At 55.5% G+C, this 21,519-nt stretch overlaps 2 protein-coding genes across 3 annotated transcripts in view; one reads left to right on the plus strand and one right to left on the minus strand.

Annotated features, from left to right (window-relative positions):
- Window positions 1-19,531, plus strand: part of CDH23 (cadherin related 23) — a 365,372-nt gene extending 345,841 nt beyond the window's left edge. The window contains 22 exon segments of the mRNA XM_042960117.1: window positions 2,606-2,722; window positions 3,843-4,067; window positions 4,664-4,833; window positions 5,056-5,193; window positions 6,091-6,210; window positions 7,744-7,921; window positions 8,064-8,275; window positions 10,626-10,817; window positions 10,971-11,084; window positions 11,938-12,067; window positions 12,176-12,427; window positions 12,508-12,669; window positions 14,188-14,444; window positions 14,811-14,908; window positions 15,322-15,442; window positions 15,527-15,606; window positions 15,746-15,786; window positions 15,970-16,030; window positions 16,498-16,627; window positions 16,830-16,952; window positions 17,319-17,423; window positions 18,287-19,531. Of these exon segments, the coding sequence (XP_042816051.1) occupies window positions 2,606-2,722; window positions 3,843-4,067; window positions 4,664-4,833; window positions 5,056-5,193; window positions 6,091-6,210; window positions 7,744-7,921; window positions 8,064-8,275; window positions 10,626-10,817; window positions 10,971-11,084; window positions 11,938-12,067; window positions 12,176-12,427; window positions 12,508-12,669; window positions 14,188-14,444; window positions 14,811-14,908; window positions 15,322-15,442; window positions 15,527-15,606; window positions 15,746-15,786; window positions 15,970-16,030; window positions 16,498-16,627; window positions 16,830-16,952; window positions 17,319-17,423; window positions 18,287-18,613 (3,353 nt within the window). The 3' untranslated portion in view covers window positions 18,614-19,531.
- A 106-nt stretch (window positions 19,532-19,637) lies between these two features.
- LOC102948682 (prosaposin) overlaps window positions 19,638-21,519 on the minus strand; it is a 33,211-nt gene continuing 31,329 nt past the window's right edge. For both annotated transcript variants that reach the window (XM_007095719.2, XM_007095717.3), the window contains one exon: window positions 19,638-20,685. In XM_007095719.2, the coding sequence (XP_007095781.1) occupies window positions 20,650-20,685 (36 nt within the window). In that variant the 3' untranslated portion in view covers window positions 19,638-20,649. The remainder of the gene's footprint in view (window positions 20,686-21,519) is intronic.

Here is a 21,519-nt window from a genome sequence, read left to right on the forward strand (position 1 = left end):
GATGATTTTCTTACACTATCACAAAACAAGGAGAACTGTGGTTTATCTTTCACGATCTACACACATTATTGTAATTTTGATGGTTTTACCATTTTCCCACAAGTTTCATGTTTTTGCTACTCCAGGGAGTTAGGAAGGGGACATGGGACCCCTACAACTACACTTCTTGGAAGGCCCAGAAGAGTGACAGAAAACTAATATGGCTATGACAAAATGCTAAAAATCATTGTTATTCAGAGAAATGCACAGTAAAACAGCAGTGAGATAACAGTTTTCCATATGTAATTAGCAGATATTAGAATGCTGGACAGTATTGAGTATTGGTGACAATATGGGGACATCAGAACACTCGTATACTACTCTTGGAGTCTAGACCACTTCCACCATCTAGACAGCAATCTAGCACAAAGTACACTCATACCCCATGACTCAACAATTCTGTTCCTTGGGTATGTGTCCCAAGGACATTCTCAGGTCAGTAACAGGACTATATGTCATGTTTCCTGCCATGTTATTGGTGGTGGGAGTTGGAGGCCACCTGGGCATCTATCCCTAAGAGATTGGAGAGTAAAACATGGTGAGTGTACCCCATGAATACCATGCAGCAATCAGAAGCAGTAGATTACATTCACAGAGAAATGTGCGTAGACCTTAGAATGGGATATATAGATACCACAATCCCATTTGTGTAAATGTAAAATACACAAACACAATACATGATTTTCAGGAACACTTTCAAGTGAAAAATATACTTCAGTCCATTACAGTGATTGACCAAGGGGAGAAAGAGGGAGAGGAGTGTGGGAATAAAAGGGAATAGATACATACATAAAACAAGAGTGGTATCAATGACCACAGGGTGCAGTGAACCAAAGAGTATGATTCACTCAATATGCATCTGAGGCCCAGAGTTAAAAAGAAGACAGGAAAACCATAAGCACTAGGAGAATTTAGACAGGTTAGCCGTGTCCCAGGTTAGCAAAATTCCCCCCACAGTAGTTGGTTAGAACCATGGAAAGCTGCCCTGCACCCTGCTCCACCTTATGTTCCACTGATGCCTCTACTACCACTTTTCTCTGTTCTCCCTCCCTATGACTGATTCTCTTTTCTCTATTTTTCTTTCCAGTGTCTTCTCTGCCCCCTCTTCCTCATGACTTCCCTACCTCACCTGCTTACCTTCCCTCCCCTTTCTTCTTGCCAGAGCCTCAGTCCCCTGAGTGCTTCTATCCAATGGGGCTCCCACTTGCTCCTGGCTTCCTTCCCCCTGCCTCTTCCCTTCCACTCCCTTCCCTCTCAAACCTCCTGCCCTGGTCTGCTCTGAACCCTACCGTTCCCCATGCCCTGCTCTACTCCATCCCCTCTGCACCCTGAACTAACTGATGTTAACCCTCTTCTCTCTTCCTCATGGCTGGCAGGCCTGCAGGTTTGAGCTCTGTTTCTCTGTCACTTCCCACCTCATCTCTGCTTCACCCCATTGCCTTCCTCCATACCACACCCCTACCACCCTTCCCATCCTGTGGGGCCCAGGCCGTGGCCCAGCCTTTGCAGACTGAATGCAGCCACCCTCTCCCCATCCTCGCTCCCCAACCTCGGGGACGGGGAGCGAGAGTAGGAAGAGGAGGAGGAGGAGGAGGCAGCGGCCCAGGGTAAGTGACCACCCCATGGCTGGGGACCCGAGGAAGACAGAAGCCCAGCAGGGGATCTGCCAAGGGGGAAGGGAATCCCAGAGGCCACACTTTCTGAGAGGGAGCTGGAGAGAGCAAGTTTCACCTAGGATCTGGCCACCAGGCCCTCCAACAGAGCCAGCCCTGAGATTGGCCCAGCTAGGTCTGTCCAGTCCAAGCCCAAGCCTCTGGAAGGTTCCTCTGCGATTCAGGGGCAGGCAGCAGCCGTGGGAGGCAGTGGGCAGGAGAAAAGAGAACACCTCCTTGCTAGTACTTCCACAGGACAGTCCTCGTTCCCCACAATCGGGCCCTGTCATGCCCACGTAATCAAGACAAAGAGGTCGGCCTGACTATCCAGCCTGCCCCACCACCATCCCCTCCAGGGAATACCCTCAGGACTTCTTAGCTGGCTTGACCTTCTTTTATACTTGGTCCCCCTAGAATACAAGCAATTTTTAAGTGATAAAATGCGCGGAGCATAAAATGCACAATCTTAATTCAATAGTTCAATAGTTCAATAGTGTTCAGTATACTCACATTGTTGTAGAATGTAAGCATTCTTGGAACAAGCGATTACATGGCACTATGCCAAGCACTGTTCTGAACCCTTTGCAAATGGAAACTCATTTTACTGCCATAATCCTCAAAATAGCCCTATGCAGTAGGTACTCATTTCATAAATGAGGAAACAGAGGCACAGAGATGTTAAATAATTTTCCCAAGTCCACCTGGCTAGTAAGCAGTGAGTGAGGGGCTGAGTGAGGTGCCCCCAGCTTGCAGGTGGCTGTGGCCTCATCCCAGCCAAAGATGTCACCAGCCTGTCCCAGTTCTACTGGGGACCACTGCCCTTGGTGTGGTTTGGGAGAGCTAGCCAGGAGAGCCCCTGGGAGGCCCAGATTTTAGGGGGCTCCCCTCAGACTGAACCTAGTCTGGTCTTACAGGGTCTGTAATGGTGAAGTCCCCACTGAACCGGGAGCTGGTTGCCACCTATGAAGTCACTCTCTCAGTGATCGACAATGCCAGTGACCTACCAGAGCACTCTGTCAGCGTGCCAAATGGTAAGGCTCCCCCCGGGCATCTCCTTTGGGTCACTCAGAGCCGATCAGGGCAGGGGCAGCAGGCTGGGAACGGGCATCAGGCTATGCGAAGAGCATGAGAGGTGGCAGCTACCGCGAGGCTCAGGGTGGCCTTGTGTCCCGGTGGTCAGAGCTCAACGATGGGGGTCCAGAAGCCCAGGGCTATGTGTGATCTTGAACCCAAAGTCTCAGAGTGGGAAGGAGGCTTGGGTAGAGGCTGGACGGGCCCTGAGAAAATGACAGAACAACAGAGACATAGGCCACAATCTCATTATCAGAACTAGTAAGGAGGTGTGGCTGGCATGTGTGACAGGAACCTCAGATCTGATAGGAAGCCATGGGGTCCGCCCAGAGACAGGAAAGTACAAGGAAACATGAATGTCTGTGGAGGCCACGACACCACTTTGGAGGGCACAGGCGCCAAAGCAGAGAAGGGCACAAGGCTGCCCCCCACCCCACCAACCCCCCCCCCCCGCCTGCAGCCCTAGGCATGAGCTGGGAGGGGCTCCTAACGGAGGGGATTTTGTGTGGGCGGAGCGGGAAGGGGAGGGGGATGTGGAGAAGGGGTAGCCTCAAGTCACCTCTGCCACCTCTACCTCATGTCCATGAGGCATGGACAGCGGCTGGGGTGGGGAGATAGGCCTGGCAGATATTGGCTGCTTATTATTACAGACCAGAGGCCCAAGTTTTCAGTAACGAAGAGCAGATCTGGTCATGGCCTACATGTTCTCCACTCAGAGGGCAAAGGGCCGGGGCAGGTTATGTGGAGGGGACGACTCAGACAGGAAGTAGAAGGCTGAACCGTGGCAAGGGTCTTAAAGACCATCATAGTCCTACCTCATTGGACAGCCTGGGAAACTGAGGCACAGTCAGGGCCAGCAGCTCCACCAAGGTCACCCAGCCAGTTCCCCTACGGAAGAGTGAGCAACCAGACCAGAGAAAAGGGTCACGTGCTACCACACAAGGGTTGGGTCAAGCTCCAGGGAGTCCCGGGAGGGCAGTGAAAGGCCCCACCCTCTCCAGCCTTGACTGAGACTTAGGAAGCCTGGTCCAGCCACAGTGGCACCCCTCACGTCACCCTCACCTCCTGCCTCCACGCCAGCCAAGCTGACAGTCAACATCCTGGACGTCAATGACAATACGCCCCAGTTCAAGCCCTTCGGGATCACCTATTACACGGAGCGGATTCTGGAGGGGGCCACCCCAGGCACCACACTCATTGCCGTGGCAGCTGTGGACTCCGACAAGGGCCTCAATGGGCTGATCACCTACACTCTGCTGGACCTGATGCCCCCAGGCTATGTCCAGCTGGAAGACTCCTCAGCAGGTAGGTGGGAAAAATCTGCCAGAAGAAGATTGGGGGACATGTGTCTGTTCCTGCTTAGCCTCCACAAGGGACCGTGGCCCACTTGTCACCCTCCGGGCAGGACCCCACCATAGCCCCTCAGTGGGCTGGGCCAGATCCAGTATGGCCCACACTGCCGTCACTCACGGATGCCCAAACCACAGGAGGGGACAGAGCGCCTGGTCCCGGGGGTGGGCTGGACCGGCCCTTTGAGGGCCGCTGGGAACCTGGGATGATATGCCACCAGCATCTCCACCACCCAGGCTTCCGTGCTCAGGATCACTGAGGGGGTGAGAAAGCCAAGAGAGCGATCTCTCCGAGGTGGTCCCGGCCTTGCCTGTACTCACCTCTTTGACTTGTGAAAAGCTTTCTCTCGCCTCCAGTGAGGAGAAGAGCTGGACACCAGTTGCTGTCGGCCTCTGGCCGGCCTGCCACTAGGCAGTGCTGCTGGGCCACTCTCCTTCTTCAGGAGACCACCACATCTGCCCCTCAGGGCTCCAGATCCTTCTCTTTATACTTTGGAGAGTTTCCATGTGTGAGGAGTGGCAAAACTGGCAGCAAGTGCCTCTGTGTCTCAGGGAAAGTCATTGCCAACCGGACAGTGGACTACGAAGAAGTACACTGGCTCAACTTTACCGTGAGGGCCTCAGACAACGGGTCTCCGCCCCGGGCAGCTGAGATCCCTGTCTACCTGGAGATCGTGGACATCAATGACAACAACCCCATCTTTGACCAGCCTTCCTACCAGGTGGGGGGCCAGGCAACAAGTTGGGTCAGGACCTGTGCCCATTCCTTGGGGCCTTCGGGCATCTTCTACCCTTACCCTGCCAGCCTCTGAGCCCCAGGGGCATGACCACCCCGTGAGCAGCATGGTGCCCTGGGCTGTCTACCATGGTGAGTTTTCAGGGAAGGGGCATAGACTCCAGGACTGACCTTGGCCCACTCTCTCTCCCTGCCCGCTGGGTTCCAGGAGGCCATCTTTGAGGATGTGCCTGTGGGCACGGTCATCCTGACAGTCGCTGCGACTGATGCCGACTCAGGCAACTTTGCCCTCCTTGAGTACAGCCTCGGGGATGGAGAGGGCAAGTTTGCCATCAACCCCGCTACGGTAAGCAGGCAAACCGGGCAGTGGGAAGGGCCCAGGGTCGTAGGCTGAAAAGCCACCAAAAGTATCATAGTCATCCCGGTTTCTGGGTCATGCCACCAGAACGTCTGTAGCCTCAGAGGTTTTTTTTACCAAGTCAGCAAGCCCCGCTACAGTCCCAGACATCCTGTAGACCGCACTTTCTTTCCTGGGGCCAGAGACTTTTGGAATTCCCCCAAACCAGAAAACCTGATGCAAGTCCATGAGGCTGCTTTTTAAAACTATCAAAAGAGAGGTATAGGAAGCTCTGCAGAAAGTGGGCATGGTGTTTGAGCTCCTGCTGTATACATGGCACTGTATTCCGTGCCGGGGGAGGGAGGCCTCAGACTTGTGAGAGAGCAGAAACTCAAGAGAAAGGATGGGTGATGACTTCAAATGACTGTACATTGGTTCAAAGCTGCTAGTTCAGCACAAGAGAGACCATGGTGGCCTGGGGGCGGTTGGTCAGGTAGGGCCTTCCCCAGGAGCTGGGCTGGAACTGGACTTTCCCTCCTACTGCCTCTCCCTGCCCATGTCCCCCTGAACTCTGCCCTGTCAACAGGGTTCTGTCCTTCCTGCTCGGTGTGAACAGTCAGTCATGGTCCTGGCCCGGCCCTAGGAAGGGCAACTATTTACAGAGCACCACTCTATACCTGGCCAGGGAGTGACTTCCATCCTGGGCTGACCGTCCCATCTCCAGGCGGATTGGGCACTGGGGATAAGAGGAGCCACTGGAATCAGAGCTCCACGGGGGCAGGGGCAGTCATCCGTTCTGTCCAGTGCTGCACCTGCAAAGCCTACAACGATGTCTGGCGTATAGTGTATACTCAATAAATATCAGTTGGATTGATGCAGGACCTGATTCCACCCTCCCCCTACTAGGGTGACATCTATGTGCTGTCCTCTCTGGACCGGGAGAAGAAGGACCACTATATTCTGACTGCCTTGGCCAAAGACAACCCTGGAGATATAGCCAGCAACCGCCGAGAAAATTCGGTGCAGGTAAGGGCCACCAGGCTGGGCCAGGAACACCGAGGACTAGAAGTGTGGAGGCATCGAGCAAAGCCTTTCCTTTAGAGAATGCTGCAGAGTGGGAGCAGAGCCACCCGGTCCCCTCAGAGACATGGTGGCAGAGAAGGAGACAGCAAGAGCTTAGCTGGCTGAGTCAAAATGGCTGTGGCTTGGGGAAACAGGGACTCTTGAAGAGAAATCTCTTGTGCCAAACCCCTGCTAAGGCAGTTGAAAACACCTGAGTGTGACTTGAGTCAAACCTGGGGTGCCACGTGTCCCACTGTCCATGGTGACCCATGGAAGGAAACAGTCTAGCAACCAAACATAATCGTAGAGCGATTATCTTTACTTATGTCTCTTGAAGAACATTAGCGAGGGATCCAGTTCCCAGCCCCATTCCTATTCCAGTTCTAGCACCAATGCCATCACCCTGAGGCCAGAGTACCACCTTTTAAACCCTATCCCCACTTCTCTCCAGAGTATGCCTTGAGGCTTTGCTTTCTCCTTCTTTCATCCCCCCTGTTCTGCCTTCTCCAGTCCTGTCATTCTCTATCCAGTTCCTCCACATCTTCCCGCAATAACCTAACCATCCAAGGTAAAGGGTGGGGGTGGGTGAGAAGTTGGGTGGGCAGAGACAAATTCTTGTGAGCAGGTAAGGGGGGAGGGGGCTGGGAGCTCTCACACGTACCCGAATCCTGTCCCTGTCACATGGGCTGTGTCGTCTCACACGTGCTGTGCTGGGAAAAGCCCATTATTTGGAGCCAGAAGACAGAGATCCCACTAGCTGAGCACCCTGCATTTGGCATGTGACCTCGCCGAGCCTCAGCTGTCAAATCTGTAGGGGATGGGAGAAAGGGCAGCAATGATGATGCTTCCTGCCCAAGGCAGTGGTGAGGCAGGGAGATGGGGAGTTGGCAAGTGCTTTGTGCACGGAGAGGGGTTCTTGAAATCACCGCCGTGAAGGACTTGGATGAGGCTGCTGTCAGGGCCATGGGAGCTACGCGGGGAAAGGGCCTCCTCACCTTCTGCGTCCATAGGACCCGCCCCGGGCTGTGGGGTCGGCAGAGGGAGCCAAGTCCCAAGCCAGACACAGATCCCCGGCAAGAGAGAACTTCTGGGAGTGGAGGAAGCACAGCCCAGCATTAAGATCCAGAGATCAGAGTCAGATGTCTAGGGCCACTGTGGGAAGCAGCAGAGGGCAGAGCAGGAGGTGGGCGAGGAGGGCTCCCTGCTTCTGGGCCCAGACGCAGATGATCCTGTAACCACAGTACTATTTGCAAAGCATTTCCTTGAGCCAGGCATTGGGCACACGTACCATCATGGGTGAGCCTCACTAGCCCCTGAGAGATAAGATACTACTGTCCCCAACGGCAAGGAAAACTGAGACTCGGGGTTAAAGAAATTGAGGTCAGACTCCAACAGTGGGCACTGTCCACCCTGGCTTACTGCTGTGTGACCGGGTCACCTGAAGCAGCAACCTAGTATGCTCCTGACCTTTGACCTTAACCTCCCCCCCGCCCCCAGGTGGTGATCCAGGTGCTAGACGTCAATGACTGCCGGCCACAGTTCTCCAAGCCCCAGTTCAGCACAAGCGTGTATGAGAATGAGCCGGCAGGCACCTCAGTCATCACCATGATGGCCACCGACCAGGATGAGGGTTCCAATGGGGAGCTGGCCTACACACTTGAGGGCCCTGGCGTGGGTAAGTAGTCTGCTCCCCACCCATGATGCCTTGGGCGTGAGAGGGGCAGCCCCAGGGCCAGGAGGAGGAGGAGGAGGAGGAGGAGGGATGGGAAGGACGTCTCAGCCAGAGCCAGGCCCTGCTCTCTTGTCCCACCTGCCAGAGGCCTTCCACGTGGACATAGACTCAGGCCTGGTGACCACAAAGCGGCCACTGCAGTCCTACGAGAGGTTCAACCTGACCGTGGTGGCCACGGATGGCGGACAGCCTCCACTCTGGGGCACCACCATGCTCCTGGTGGAGGTCATCGACGTCAATGATAACCGCCCCATCTTCGTGCGCCCGCCCAACGGCACCGTCCTCCACATCAGAGAGGTACTGCTGTCCCCTGGTCCTCCCGCCCACCAACATCTCCCTTCCCATATCCGGCCCACTCCCTCCTCCTGCAGTCACACCTGGGAGACTGAAAGGGCCCCTCTGTGAAAGTGGGGAAGCTGAGGCCAGAGTGGGAGACAGACTTGTTCAGTGTCACACAGCGGGTAGTAGTATGAGCTGAGCTGTGCCAGCACAAGGGGCCCAAGTCTGACTCTGTCGCTACCAGCCAATGACCTTGAGAAAGTGACTTTTCTGGGTGTTTTTTAGATGCCCCATCTCTTGCTCCGAGAAGTCTACCAGAAAAGCCAGTCTCCCCGGAAACTCACACCACCCCCCATATTGGTGTCTCAAAATAAACACACATGTTCCTTCCGTCTGTCTGTTGTTCCTGCTGATACCATGCCTAGGAATTGAGTACCAGCATCAAAATAAGAAACAAGGGGAAGTGGCTGAGGTTCCAGAATTCCCCCACCCTTTCGTTCCTTGCTCTAAATTGCCTTGTAGGGGCGCCTGGGTGGTCAGTCAGTTAAGGGTCTCACTCGTGACCTTAGCTCAGGTCATGGGATCAAGCCCCATGTCCAGCATCATGCTGACAGTGCAGAGCCTGCTTGGGATTCTCTCTCTCTCTCTCTCTCTCAAAATAAACTTTTTAAAAATATTGTTTAAATTGCCTTGTAAAGACAGGCAGTACTCCTTCATCTGCCCCTTCCCTCCTTCCTCTCAGCACCCAGGCCCGACCTGCCCCCTGGTGGTATAATCGGGGTGTCTCCCACTTGCTCTCTGTTCCCCAAACTTCAGCATGCCTCCACCTCTCAGAATGTCAGCATCAAGTCCTTGTCGTCACTCTGTCTCCTCTGAGAGGCCCCACAGGAGAAATCTGTCCCAGGGCTGCGCTCTAGGAAACGCTGTGCACCTACCTTGTGAGTTGCTTTTTCCAGCACCTACTGCAGTGACAGAGTAGTCCTCTTTGCACTGCCCGCCAGGGAGCTCAGAGCAGTCAGCCTATGCCAAATGACCCCACAGGGACTTAGTGCACAAACCTGGACCCCTACCCCTCAGTTTCCATCTTCCTGCCAATCATTTTCTTTTCCTTTTAAAAAAAAGTTTTTACGTCTATTTATTCTGAGAGAGAGAGCACACGCGCACACAAGCAGGAGAGGGGCAGGGAGTGAGGGAAGGAGAGAATCCCAAGCAGCTTCTGTGTTGTCAGCACAGAGCCCGACGCAGGGCTTGATCCCACAAACCACAAGATCATGACCCAAGCCAAGATCAAGAAGAGTCAGACACTCAACTGACTGAGCCACCCAGGTGCCGCCATTTTCTTTTTCTTTACCCCGATTTTTTTTTAACTTGTTTGCTCTTATTATAACTTATACATTCTTATAAATTGTCTCAAATCTTTTTATGTGGAACGAGGTAAGGTATAAATTAATAATAATCTAGTTCTTTTTCCACAACAAAGGCCCATTTGCTACGTTTTTCCCTTCAAGACTCCAAATTTTGAAAGATTTGTGTCTCGCAGAGAACCAGCTGCGTTAAGTAATTACCTATTTGTCATCCCACTTTTCATTAATTAGATGTAACTGCCATTCAGAGTTTCTGATCGTCATGATCAGTGAGATAAACAGTGAAACCATGCTGAGCTGATAATTTTCCAGCTAAAAGCCAAGAAACTTGCTCTTTGCCTTGTGCCTGTACAGCTTATTATGGGTCAGTATATGATACCCATCAGATTTGCTGATATCTGAGACTTCACTCAAGGGAATCAGGAGACTGAGGTCCAGAGACGTGAAGTGGTGTGTCCAAGTCACGTGGTGAATTAGACCAGAACCCAAGTGTCCTCTCTATCCACCCATTGTCAGCCTACCAGCCTATCCCTCATTTTCATGTACCCCATTGGGTAGACGGTGTTGTCTGGGGACACCTAAGGCTCCTGTGATTAGGGTAGCAGAGAGCAAGACAGACCGAGCAACAGAATGGTGGCTGTGGCCTCAGCTTTTGGGTTCCCCTTCTGCCTTCCAAATCTCAGCATGCAATGGGATCCGAGGGACGGGGGAAGGCCCTGGAAGGGCAATAACCCTGAAAGACTTTGAAGCGTGGTGGATGGAGACCAGCTGGGACCATCACTGGGTAGTGGAGTGGGGGTGGGGTGAAGGGACGCTCTAGCAGATGCCGAGACTCCAGGAGAGTCCAGCTAAGCAGGCAGGCGTTTCCTAAGGATGCCAGAAGGTGGCAAGGGCATTCTGCTAAGTGAGGACAAAGCACAAGAGCTCCATCCAGGCGTGGGAGCTGGCATTCTCTCAGATGGCCAAGGAGCCTCCCTGCCATGCCCCTCCACCCCCCACCACAGGAGATCCCGCTGCGCTCCAATGTATATGAGGTCTATGCCACAGACAAGGACGAGGGCCTCAACGGGGCCGTGCGCTACAGCTTTCTGAAGACGGCTGGCAACCGGGACTGGGAGTACTTCACCATCGACCCCATAAGCGGCCTCATCCAGACCGCTCAGCGCCTGGACCGCGAGAAACAGGCTGTGTACAGCGTAAGGGGGCGGGCCCCAATGCGAGGGGCGGGGCCAAGAGAGGGGCTGTCCTCTAGGCGCAGGGCCACCACCTCCCCACCTAGAATGCCCACAAGGGCGGGGACCTGGCCCCCAGGGAGTGCCCTCCTCTGACTGTACCCCTCCACCCCCCAGCTCATCCTGGTGGCCAGCGACTTGGGCCAGCCAGTGCCATACGAGACCATGCAGCCGCTGCAAGTGGCCCTGGAGGACATCGACGACAACGAACCTCTCTTTGTGAGGCCCCCGGTGAGCTCGCCCATTCCCCCTCCCCCCAACCCGCACCCACACAGGGACTCCCCGCCTGCAAGTACACACGCAGGGCTCTCCTGTGCACACTGTGCCATATACATGTGGTTACGTTCAGAAACTGCATGCACTTCCTACAACATTTATTGAGCTGCTGCTATTTCAAGGCACTACCCAGCAGTCAAAAAAGCAGGCAAATACGCCTGACCCCTAGAGCTATAACTCACCTAATTGCACGCACAAGAGCACACAGGAAACCTGAAATTGAGCTCCGCTTCACCAAGCTGGGGCCAGCCGAGCTGCTCGTGTAGACTCATACTCCACAACTTGATGGGGTTTTTTCTTGTGGGCACATGGGGGTGACATTCCCTGGAGGCTCTGAGTGCACATCCATGTGCATATAAGAGTGTGCCCCCTTGGGGCACCTGGGTGGCTGGGTTACGCGTCCGACTTCGGTCTAGGTCATGATCTTGTTCCCAAGTTCGAGCCCCACATCAGGCACTGTGCTGACAGCTCAGAGCCTGGAGCCTGCTTCCGATTCTGTGTCTCCCTCTCTCTCTGCCCCTTCCCCACTCGAGCTCTGTCTCTCTCGGTCTCAAAAATATAAGTTATTTAAAAAAAAAAAAATTTTTTTTTTTTTTGAAAGAGTGTGCCCCCTTGTTCAAACATCCATTCAGGTGCTGGGATACTTCATAGACCCTGCCAGACCAGGCCCAGCCCACGCTCCCCTGAGGTTACAGAGGTCCTGCTCACCCCACAAGCCTTGGGCAATAAAGTCCCTCAGCACCTACAAAGGTACTGCGCAAGGTCCTTTGGCCTTGGCCCTCATGTGACGTCCCCCTCCCCCCTGCAGAAAGGCAGCCCCCAGTACCAGTTGCTGAGAGTGCCTGAGCACTCGCCACGTGGCACCCTCGTGGGCAACGTGACAGGCGCCGCGGATGCAGACGAGGGCCCCAACGCCATCGTGTACTACTTCATTGCAGGTGGGGCCTGCCAGGGCTAGTGCCCTACCTACCCTGGGGCTGGAGATGACCCAAATATGCCCCACCCCAGCCCTGCCCCTTCACCCTGTGCCGTGGTCCCGTCCTCAGCCGGCAACGAAGAGAAGAACTTCCACCTGCAGCCTGACGGGCGTCTGCTGGTGCTGCGGGACCTGGACCGGGAGCGTGAAGCCGTCTTCTCCTTCATCGTCAAGGCCTCAAGCAATCGCAGCTGGACACCTCCCCGTGGGCCCTCCCCAGCCCTCGACCTGGTCACTGACCTCACCCTGCAGGAGGTGCGCGTCGTGCTAGAAGACATCAACGACCAGCCCCCGCGCTTCACCAAGGCTGAGTACACTGCAGGTGCAGGGGCCAGAGCCTGGGTCTGGGGGGCGGGGCGGCCCCTGCCCTGCCGCTTACACCCACCTGCCCATTCTCTGCAGGAGTGGCCACCGATGCCAAGGTGGGCTCAGAGTTGATCCAGGTGCTGGCCCTGGACGCAGACGTTGGCAACAACAGCCTGGTCTTCTACAGCATCCTGGCCATCCACTACTTCCGGGCCCTTGCCAATGACTCTGAGGACGTGGGCCAGGTCTTCACCATGGGTAGGAGCCTCCACCCAAGACCTCTGTCACTGCATGGACTGTAGTCTGGAGGAGATGGGGTCTGTGTGGGCACCACAGGGTATGAGTGGCTGGCCAGCCAGCCATGTCAGTCCTTCGGTCCACCCACCCATCTGGCCATCGTTCAGCCAGCTATTTGTTACTCCGTTCACTCACCCACCGATCTTTCTAGTCTCTGATCCCCCTTTCCATCTCTACATCTACCCACCCACTTTCTCCTTCCTTCCATCTCTCCCATCTTCTCATCCATTATTCATCCATCCGTTCACCCACCCGTGTGTCAGTCAGCCCATCCATGCATCCATCTACCCATCTACCCATCTGTCCATTCATCCACCTTCCCATCCTCCTTTTGGTGTGTCCACCTATCTTCCTATTTATGTACCTCCCCCTCCCCCGGGCCAGGCACTGTGCTAAGCACTGAGGAGCCAGAATTCAAAGAGCACATATGTACCTGAAAACGTGCATGTTTACTTGTGCATCGGCCTGTGTGGACAACTGAGCCTCTTGGGTCATGTTCTGCAAGGCCTGGAGGGTGTCCCCTTACCCAAAACCTTCCCCATTCTTCTCGCCTACAGGGGTCAGTCTAGACTCCTTGGCCTGGCTTTCAAAGCTCACCAGGTGTTCCTCCTGGTCCCCTCTCTTCCTGGCTCCACAGCCCCCCACTATCTATAAGGGCCCCATGCCCACCCAAGCTGAGCCCCTCACCACTCACTCCTTCAGCCTGTTCTGTACCATCCTCCATTGGCCTTCGCCCTGTCTTCACTTCCTGAAATCCCATCTTGACCTTCACCTCTGTCTTCAGATATGCTCCCCCTAACCATCCTCTGAAGGCTGATTCACAACCAGTCACACAACCAGACATCATCCCTATGTCCTCTCATCTCCTACTGCTTAGTTTGGTAACTTAAGACACTGAGGGGCTGTGTACCTTGCCAAAGGTCACACAGCGAGAAAGTGGCAGATCTCGAACCCAGGTCTATGGTCTTCTAAGAGAAGACTGCTGTACGACCTCTGGTTATGTCTCTAGTATGGTTGTGGAATTCTGAAGTGCACGTGTGTGTGACGGAGACAGACACCGAGGTGTTCACACGTCTCCCATCGCCCCTGCCTGGGACAGTGGAGTCCCAAACTTGTCACCCTTGGGACACTGCAGCCCACAGTTGTGTTTTAACTTGCAGTGTTTAAATAAAACCTTAGAAATCTCTAGAAGCACCGGTTGTGGCAGCACTGGCTGCGTTCTCCCAGGATAATAACCCACCAAGTGGAGGTCAGAACTGCTGCTCCTTCAGATGAACGGAACACTCATGCTCACTTGTCCCCCCCCTCCCCCCACCTTCTCTGTCAGCTTCGCTCTGCCAGGCCCTGCGGGGACTTGTGGCCTGAGATGCAGCCTCCCCTCGGTGTGTCCAAATGCCCCTGGCCCTTGCCCCTCCCCAGGGGATTGAGGGGCACTGGGTGGCCCCTGAGCTGCACCCTGCCCGCGGGCTCTTCCTGCAGGGAGTGTGGATGGCATCCTGCGTACCTTTGACCTCTTCATGGCCTACAGCCCTGGCTACTTTGTGGTGGACATTGTGGCCCGGGACCTCGCAGGCCACAATGACACGGCCATCATCGGCATCTATATCCTGAGGGATGACCAGCGTGTTAAGATCGTCATTAACGAGATCCCCGACCGCGTGCGTGGCTTTGAGGAGGAGTTCATCCGCCTGCTCTCCAATATCACCGGCGCCATTGTCAACACTGATGACGTGCAGGTGCCCCATGGAACCCACCCTGGGTCTGCGGGCTATGAGGGGAGGAGGACCACGCCACAGGGATGGGGCACTGCCCCTGCGGAGAGGTCAGGGGAATGAAGGGGGGGTCTCTGTAGCCCCTCAGTCATTCCCTAGCTACGTGGCCTTGGGAAAGTCCTTCCACGTCTCTAGCCATCAGCATCCTTACCTGTAAAAATAGGGCCAGTGACAGCACCTGGCCCACCCAATGCAGCCAAGCGACTGACATCACGCGTGGTCCTCCGTGAGCACTCAGCAGTGATAGGTTTATCGGCAGGGTAGGCCAGGAGCAGCTCCCCATCCCACTCCTTGTTCCTGCCACGCCCCCTGACGCTTCTTCTCACCTAGTTCCATGTGGACAAGAAGGGTCGGGTGAACTTCGCACAGACAGAGCTGCTCATCCACGTGGTGAATCGCGACACCAACCGCATCCTGGACGTGGACCGGTGGGTGGGGTCCGGTCGGTCCACCTGCCTGCCTGGAGCCGGGGAGGGGACCCACCAAAAGAGGCCGATAACACCATCAGGCCTGCTGTGTGGGGCTCTCGCCCAGAGGTGGGCAGGGCTAGTAGAGAGTAGTTTGCGGGTGTGAGCAGAGCTCCACCCCTCTGAGTCCAACTCTCCCCATCTGTAAAATGGGAGTATTACATGGATGGTGAGGAAACAAGCAGGATCCTGTATGAGGAGTGGTAAACCCTGTAAGATACAAAACCATTCTAGCTGAGTGGGATTTGATCTTGCAAAGCTTGGTGGGGGTGAATCTGGGGGTCGGAGGCAGGAGCTCAGCAGAGCCTTCTGAGTGGGATGAGTTCTTGAGGAATGGCTGAAGAGGGAAGCTGAGGCCCCCTCCCCTCGCTCAGGGTGATCCAGATGATTGACGAGAACAAGGAGCAGCTGCGGAACCTCTTCCGCAACTACAACGTCCTGGACGTGCAGCCTGCCATCTCTGCCCGCTTGCCCGACGACATGTCCGCCCTGCAGGTAGGTACTCCTGGTGGCGCCCCACCTCACCACCCCTCTGCCCTGGGTGCTCTCGCCCACTCACGCCTGGCCCCACTCCCCCAGATGGCGATCATTGTCTTGGCCATCCTCCTCTTCCTGGCTGCCATGCTGTTCATCCTCATGAACTGGTACTACAGGACCGTGTGAGTGACTCCTCCACCTCCCTGCCCTGGGAAAGGCTGACCAGCCCTGCTCCTGGGACAGTCACAGAGGCAGGCAGGGCCCTGAGGTGCCAGCCCCACCCAGCCTCCTTCACCAGCCCCTCTCTCTGCTTCTCTCTAGACACAAGAGGAAGCTCAAAGCCATTGTGGCTGGCTCGGCAGGTGAGCAAGGGCTACAATGGGGGACTGAGGCGGGGCGGGGGGGTGGGGGGGTGAGGATGACAAGGCAGGAGGGGCCTCTGGGGGCCTAGAGTGCCTACCTAGGCCTCATAAGGCTGGCTCAGGCTCCACCAGCCACAGCAGGGTGCCTCCCTCCCCTCCATGCCCCAGAACTTCTCCCTACAGGAAATCGTGGTTTCATTGACATCATGGACATGCCCAACACCAACAAGTATTCCTTCGACGGGTGAGTGGGGCCCCTGAGACCTCAGGGTCACTTTGAGGAGGCATGCCCAGGACCCAGTGGGAGCGGATTGTCTGACACCCCTCAAGCTCTGAGGGACCAGACCAGCTAAAATCTGGGGTGTGGGTGCCCCCTGGTGGCCAGCTTTCTCTACAAAGTGTTGGCTGAGCTGGGATTGGGATCAACACCCCAATTGGGCCCCCAGTTCCAGCAGACACAGACTTGGACTCCAGGTGCAGAGTGAGGCCTCTGTACCAAAACTAATCGAGATCAACATGTCCTGGTTCTTGAGGGATCCTAGCGTGGCTGTGCGCCCAAATGCAATGGGCTAGGGGCCTACTTCTCAAGGCCATGAACCTCCAGTCCCAGGAAGGTACTACCGTTGGCCAAAGAAAAGAGCAGGGGTTAGTGGTTAAGCTACAAGGGCATCTGTCCCTCCGCACCCCACCCACCCCACTCCCCACCTGCAGGGCCAACCCCGTGTGGCTGGATCCTTTCTGCCGGAACCTGGAGCTGGCCGCCCAGGCTGAGCATGAGGACGACCTGCCGGAGAACCTGAGTGAGATCGCAGACCTATGGAATAGCCCCACCCGCACCCATGTGAGCCCTGGCCAGAGCTAGGGGCAGGGGGTGGACAACCGTGCGGGACGGGGTGGAGGTAAAGCAGGTCTTTGCCACTGCCTGCCAAGGAGCTGGGTTCCTTGGGGGATGAGGGTGGCGGGTTGTATCCACTACCCTGGGTGTGTGTACATACGTGTGCATGCGGTCTACCTCTGCTCCGGCTAATGTCCCCTCTCCCCAGGGAACTTTTGGGCGTGAACCAGCAGCAGTCAAGCCTGATGATGACCGGTACCTGCGGGCAGCCATCCAAGAGTACGACAACATTGCCAAGCTGGGCCAGATCATTCGGGAGGGACCCATCAAGGTGAGCCCTCCCTGCAGGCTTCTGCACCACACCCCCTCAGGGGCCCGCACCCAGGCCTCTGGCTGAGCTCAGACCAGTTCCCCAAGATACAGGGATGGGGGAGGATCCTGGGAAACAGCTTTCTCCACCTCGAGGCTCAGAGAGGCCAGGGCATCTGGCTGACCAGGAGCTACTTCGGCCTGCAGTGGCCTGGAGCCCACGTGGGTTCTAGCTGGCCACTGTCACCAGGCTCTGCTCCCAATTCTTTCCCCTCGGATCAGGTGCCTATGCACCTTCCATCACCTCCATCTGAGTTATGGGAGTGAGCAAGGGGTATGACAGGCAGGGGAAGGCCGTGGTGGGGGGTTAACCCTCTCGCTCCCCCAGGGATCGCTGCTCAAGGTGGTCCTGGAGGATTACCTGCGGCTCAAAAAGCTCTTTGCACAGCGGATGGTGCAAAAAGCCTCCTCCTGCCATTCCTCCATCTCTGAGGTAGCCGGGCGGGCCCGGAGCTGTGTGCTGTGCCCCAGCCCTGGGGGTGCTCATTCCTTCCCTCCCTCCCTCTCTCGCTCCAGCCACCCACATCCTTCTCAATCCCTAGAGTTCAGCAGCCAGGGCCAAAGACAGCAATGGGTGGGGCCCAGGAAGTCAGCCGGCAGGCCCAGTCTACTTCCTGGGCTCTGCAGTGGGCTTTCCTAGAGTGGGTGCTGAGGAGTGTTTCTCAGACTTGAACCCCAAAAAGATGCCTTTAAAAGGCATCTGATGTCCTTATAGGAAACAGGCTGCAGGGTCGAATGGGCCTACATAAATTTTTTTGCCTGCAATGATGTCAACACTTTAAAAATTCACTTTCTTCAAGACCCCAGATTTCCAGTTGGGCCAATTCCCAAACGGAATAGGCTAACAATGAACAGTTCCACCCAGGACAAAAGTGCCACCATGTGTTGAGTTTCTACTATATCCTATCACCCCTCCAACTTCACCTGTGGACACTCCCTTCATGTCCTGCTCAAGGACAAATTGTTGACAAATCCAGATACCAAAACTCCATCACAGGACCCTTCTCAAAGCAAATACACAAAATTCAAGATTCTCATGGGAAGCAAAAACACATCCCTAACACCCTAAGTGTCCGGGTTCCCCTCTATACCCAGTTTGAGAAACACTGCCACCAGCTGGACAGGCCAGCCCACTGCAGCACAAGCCTAGAGGTGCTTGCAGAGCTACCTGTGGGCAGTAGGAAGGAAATGGACACAGGAGGTGGGACTCTGGGGCCATCCACCTGCTCAGCCCTTGGGCATGACCTTGAGCATGGGTGGGTCTCAGAGCCATTGGGGGATCCTGGCCTCTTGCAGCTGATCCAGACTGAGCTGGAGGAGGAGCCAGGGGAGCACAGCCCCGGTCAGGGCAGCCTGCGCTTCCGCCATAAGCCGCCGACAGAGCTCAAGGGGCCTGACGGGATCCACGCGGTGCACGGCAGCACGGGCACTCTGCTGGCCACTGACCTTAACAGCCTGCCCGAGGACGACCAGAAGGGCCTGGGTCGCTCACTGGAGACGCTGACCACAGCTGAAGCCAGTGCCTTTGAGCGCAACGCCCGCACAGAGTCAGCCAAATCTACACCCCTGCACAAGCTTCGTGATGTGATCCTGGAGAGCCCCCTGGAGATCACAGAGCTATGACCAGACGGGAGCCTCGCCGGTGTGAGCAGCACCTGCCCCCATCTCTCCCAGGGCAGGACAGAGCAGGACCACAGTGTGGGCCCCTCCCCAGGCTGGCTCTGGGCGCACGACCTCGGGCTGGCCTGGTGGCAGCCCGCACCAGCTGCTCAGATTCCACTTCTGCCAGATGCCCATTCAGCACCTGACCTCTATCTTCATAAAATTTGTTATTTTTTTAAGAAAACCAAACAAAAATGTTAAGCATCTAAGGACACAGGTAAGGAGGGTCACCGGGGGCTCAGGAGCGTGAGGACCAACTCAGCCCAGGCTGAGCTCTTAAGAGGCCAAGCGGGCCCTCTTCCCCTCCCCTCCCCCCGACTTTCAGACCAGAAGAGGGAGGCCCAGAGCTGGCGTACCCTGCCTGGCCTTGGCTCCCTGACTTCAGTTCAAGTCCCAATGCATTTCTAGCACATTCCCAGCTGGACATCCAGCTAGGGGCTGACAGTGATCCCTGCCTCCCCACGTGGACATGGTCAACGTCGGTGAACGGCGTTCTCTACATTTCACTGGCTTCCCAAACGTGCCCGGCTCCTGAAGAGAAATGACTGGTGTTCTCTTGGGTTCTGAATGTGTTTGTGTGTATTCCTTTTTTAAATTAAGTTATTCCCTCAACATTTTCCCCTTGATTTTGTTTAACTGGTACTCACTGAACGTTTCTGGAATGGTCTGAATTTTAAATAAGAAAAGCAACTCACAAGGAATCAGTAGTTCATTCAATTAGCTCTGGCTCTGGTAAACTACCCTCCCTTCGGTTGGCCCAGGGAAGGGGGGAGGGTGAAGGGCAGGGCAGATCCGGGCCTGACTTTCAGGGGTTCCTTTGACCAACCACTGCGACCCTGGGTCAATCAGAGAGGAGCCAAGTAGGATTTCTTTGCCCACTCTGCTTGCCTTCTGTGGCCAAGTGGGGCTACAGGACTGCTGGACACCCACAGGTCAGAAACCAAACTCCCCTGGCTGGGGTGTTACGGAAGCACTCAGGCTCAGGTCTGGTTAACAGACTTTATTTATTATTAAATCACAGAAACTTTAGTGCAAAACAAACCAAAAAAGTCATTAAGTCCATTTAATAGCAACTTCGTATCTCGCTGTCTCCTGGCAATTAGAAGTGGAAAAGAGGAGGCCAAACGGAGAGGAAGCAGGGCAGCAGCCGAGGCCCCTGGACAGCACACCCAGCAGACCCTCTACCTGAAAGCCAAAGGCTTAGGAGCTGGTCATCCACGTTTATTTGAAGGTCAGAAAGAACATCTTGGAAATGAGGGTTGGAGCAGAGAGAGCAAAGGCGGGCCCTGGGCAGCAGTACAGACGCACAAAAAAGCAAGGCTTCCACGGCCACGCAAACACAAAAGCAAGAGGTGGTCACCACTGTCCACGCTCACACGCAAAAGCAGACCCACAGGACCTCCACGTGGAGCTAGCAGATTACATTCAGGCAGGTTTGCCCCTCCCACCCAAACCCACAGAACCCCAAACAAGGCATCACCAGCAAAGACACAGGAAAGCCGAAACGAAGGTCGACACAAACCGAAGCCTCACCCAGGTCTCCTGAGCAGCTGCTTCCTAAATCCTCCCTATGGTAAAAACGCGGTTTTAAAAAGCCTAATTATTCTGAGCCTCTAATCTTTCTTATAAAACTGCCTTTGTTTTGCTGCTATGAATAGCAGCCAATCGGCCCAGAAGAGGGGCGGTCCCCGCATGGGGTAGGCAGAGGGCTCAGAACAAGGCCCGGGCCGGGACCCACCACAAGGGCAGGCTGAAAGACTCCCGGCGCACAGGACATCCTCACCTGTCTAGGCAAAGGAAAGGGACACTGAAGCGGCTATGGGTGGCAGAGGGCGAGACGCCTCCCCCACTGACGGCAATGCTACAATCAGGAGACAGGAAATGAGGGGAGGGGAGAGGGGGTCCTATTTTTATAACAGAGTCGACAGATCTGTGTTCACTGCCCCCAGACACACAAGTAGGAAAAGATGCTGCAGTTTCTCCAAGGAACATCCCTTCTAGTTCCACACGTGACGTTTGCAATGCTCGACAGCCTGACAGGAGAGAGGAAACTGCGTTTAGCCTTCATGTGACAAATTCCACCCCTGGCCCATTAGTGCATCAGACATCACCCAAAACCGGGACCAGCTGTCTTGTCCTGAGCCAGCTAGACAGCGCCTCATTTAAAACTGGGGAGCGCGTGTCCACCCCAGTGTTCGGGACTCCTGAGGCAAGCATCCAGGGCAGCAGCTACAAAGCACTTGCATGTTTTCCAGATGAGCACCCATGCACGTAGGGCCCAGGTCCCCTCCCATCTGATTACACTCGGGAGTCCCGGCACTCAGCAGGCGGCACGGAGGGGCCCCCAGGGCAAAACTCCCCACCCAACTGGGTGCACACCAGCTCTGGCCCGGAGGGCAACGGCCCCTCGGGCACATCTGCCCAGAACAGCAGCAAGAGCCTACTCCTCTACTGACTGTGCTGTGGGCCAGGCCTGGAGGAACAAGGAGCCCCTTGTGGCCGGGACGGGCGTCGCCAAACTGATGCAACCACACCAGCACAGTCATGCCCCATGGTCACGAGGAACCCGCTCAAGGAAGAAAAAGTTGCACAAAGGAACATTAGGTAACCAACTGGTCCACACACGTCTCCACCCAAGAAAGCAGCGTGGGGCACCACCGGCGGCTGTGCGGTCAAGTCAGCGCCACAGCACCCTGCAACACCTGGGTGGTGCCAGCTCTCAGGACCATTCGAGAACAGCCGTCTGGCCTCAGGTGAAGATACAGGCCGAGCTTAAGACCGACCCAAGGGATAGGACTTGTGCAATCTCAGGGGTGGCCTCATGTGAATGTGAGCCTGACCCTGTCACAGGAGAATTAAAGCCAAGA

This window comes from Panthera tigris, chromosome D2 (genome assembly GCF_018350195.1).
Source record: "Panthera tigris isolate Pti1 chromosome D2, P.tigris_Pti1_mat1.1, whole genome shotgun sequence".
In the NCBI taxonomy this organism is placed as follows: Eukaryota; Metazoa; Chordata; class Mammalia; order Carnivora; family Felidae; genus Panthera; species Panthera tigris.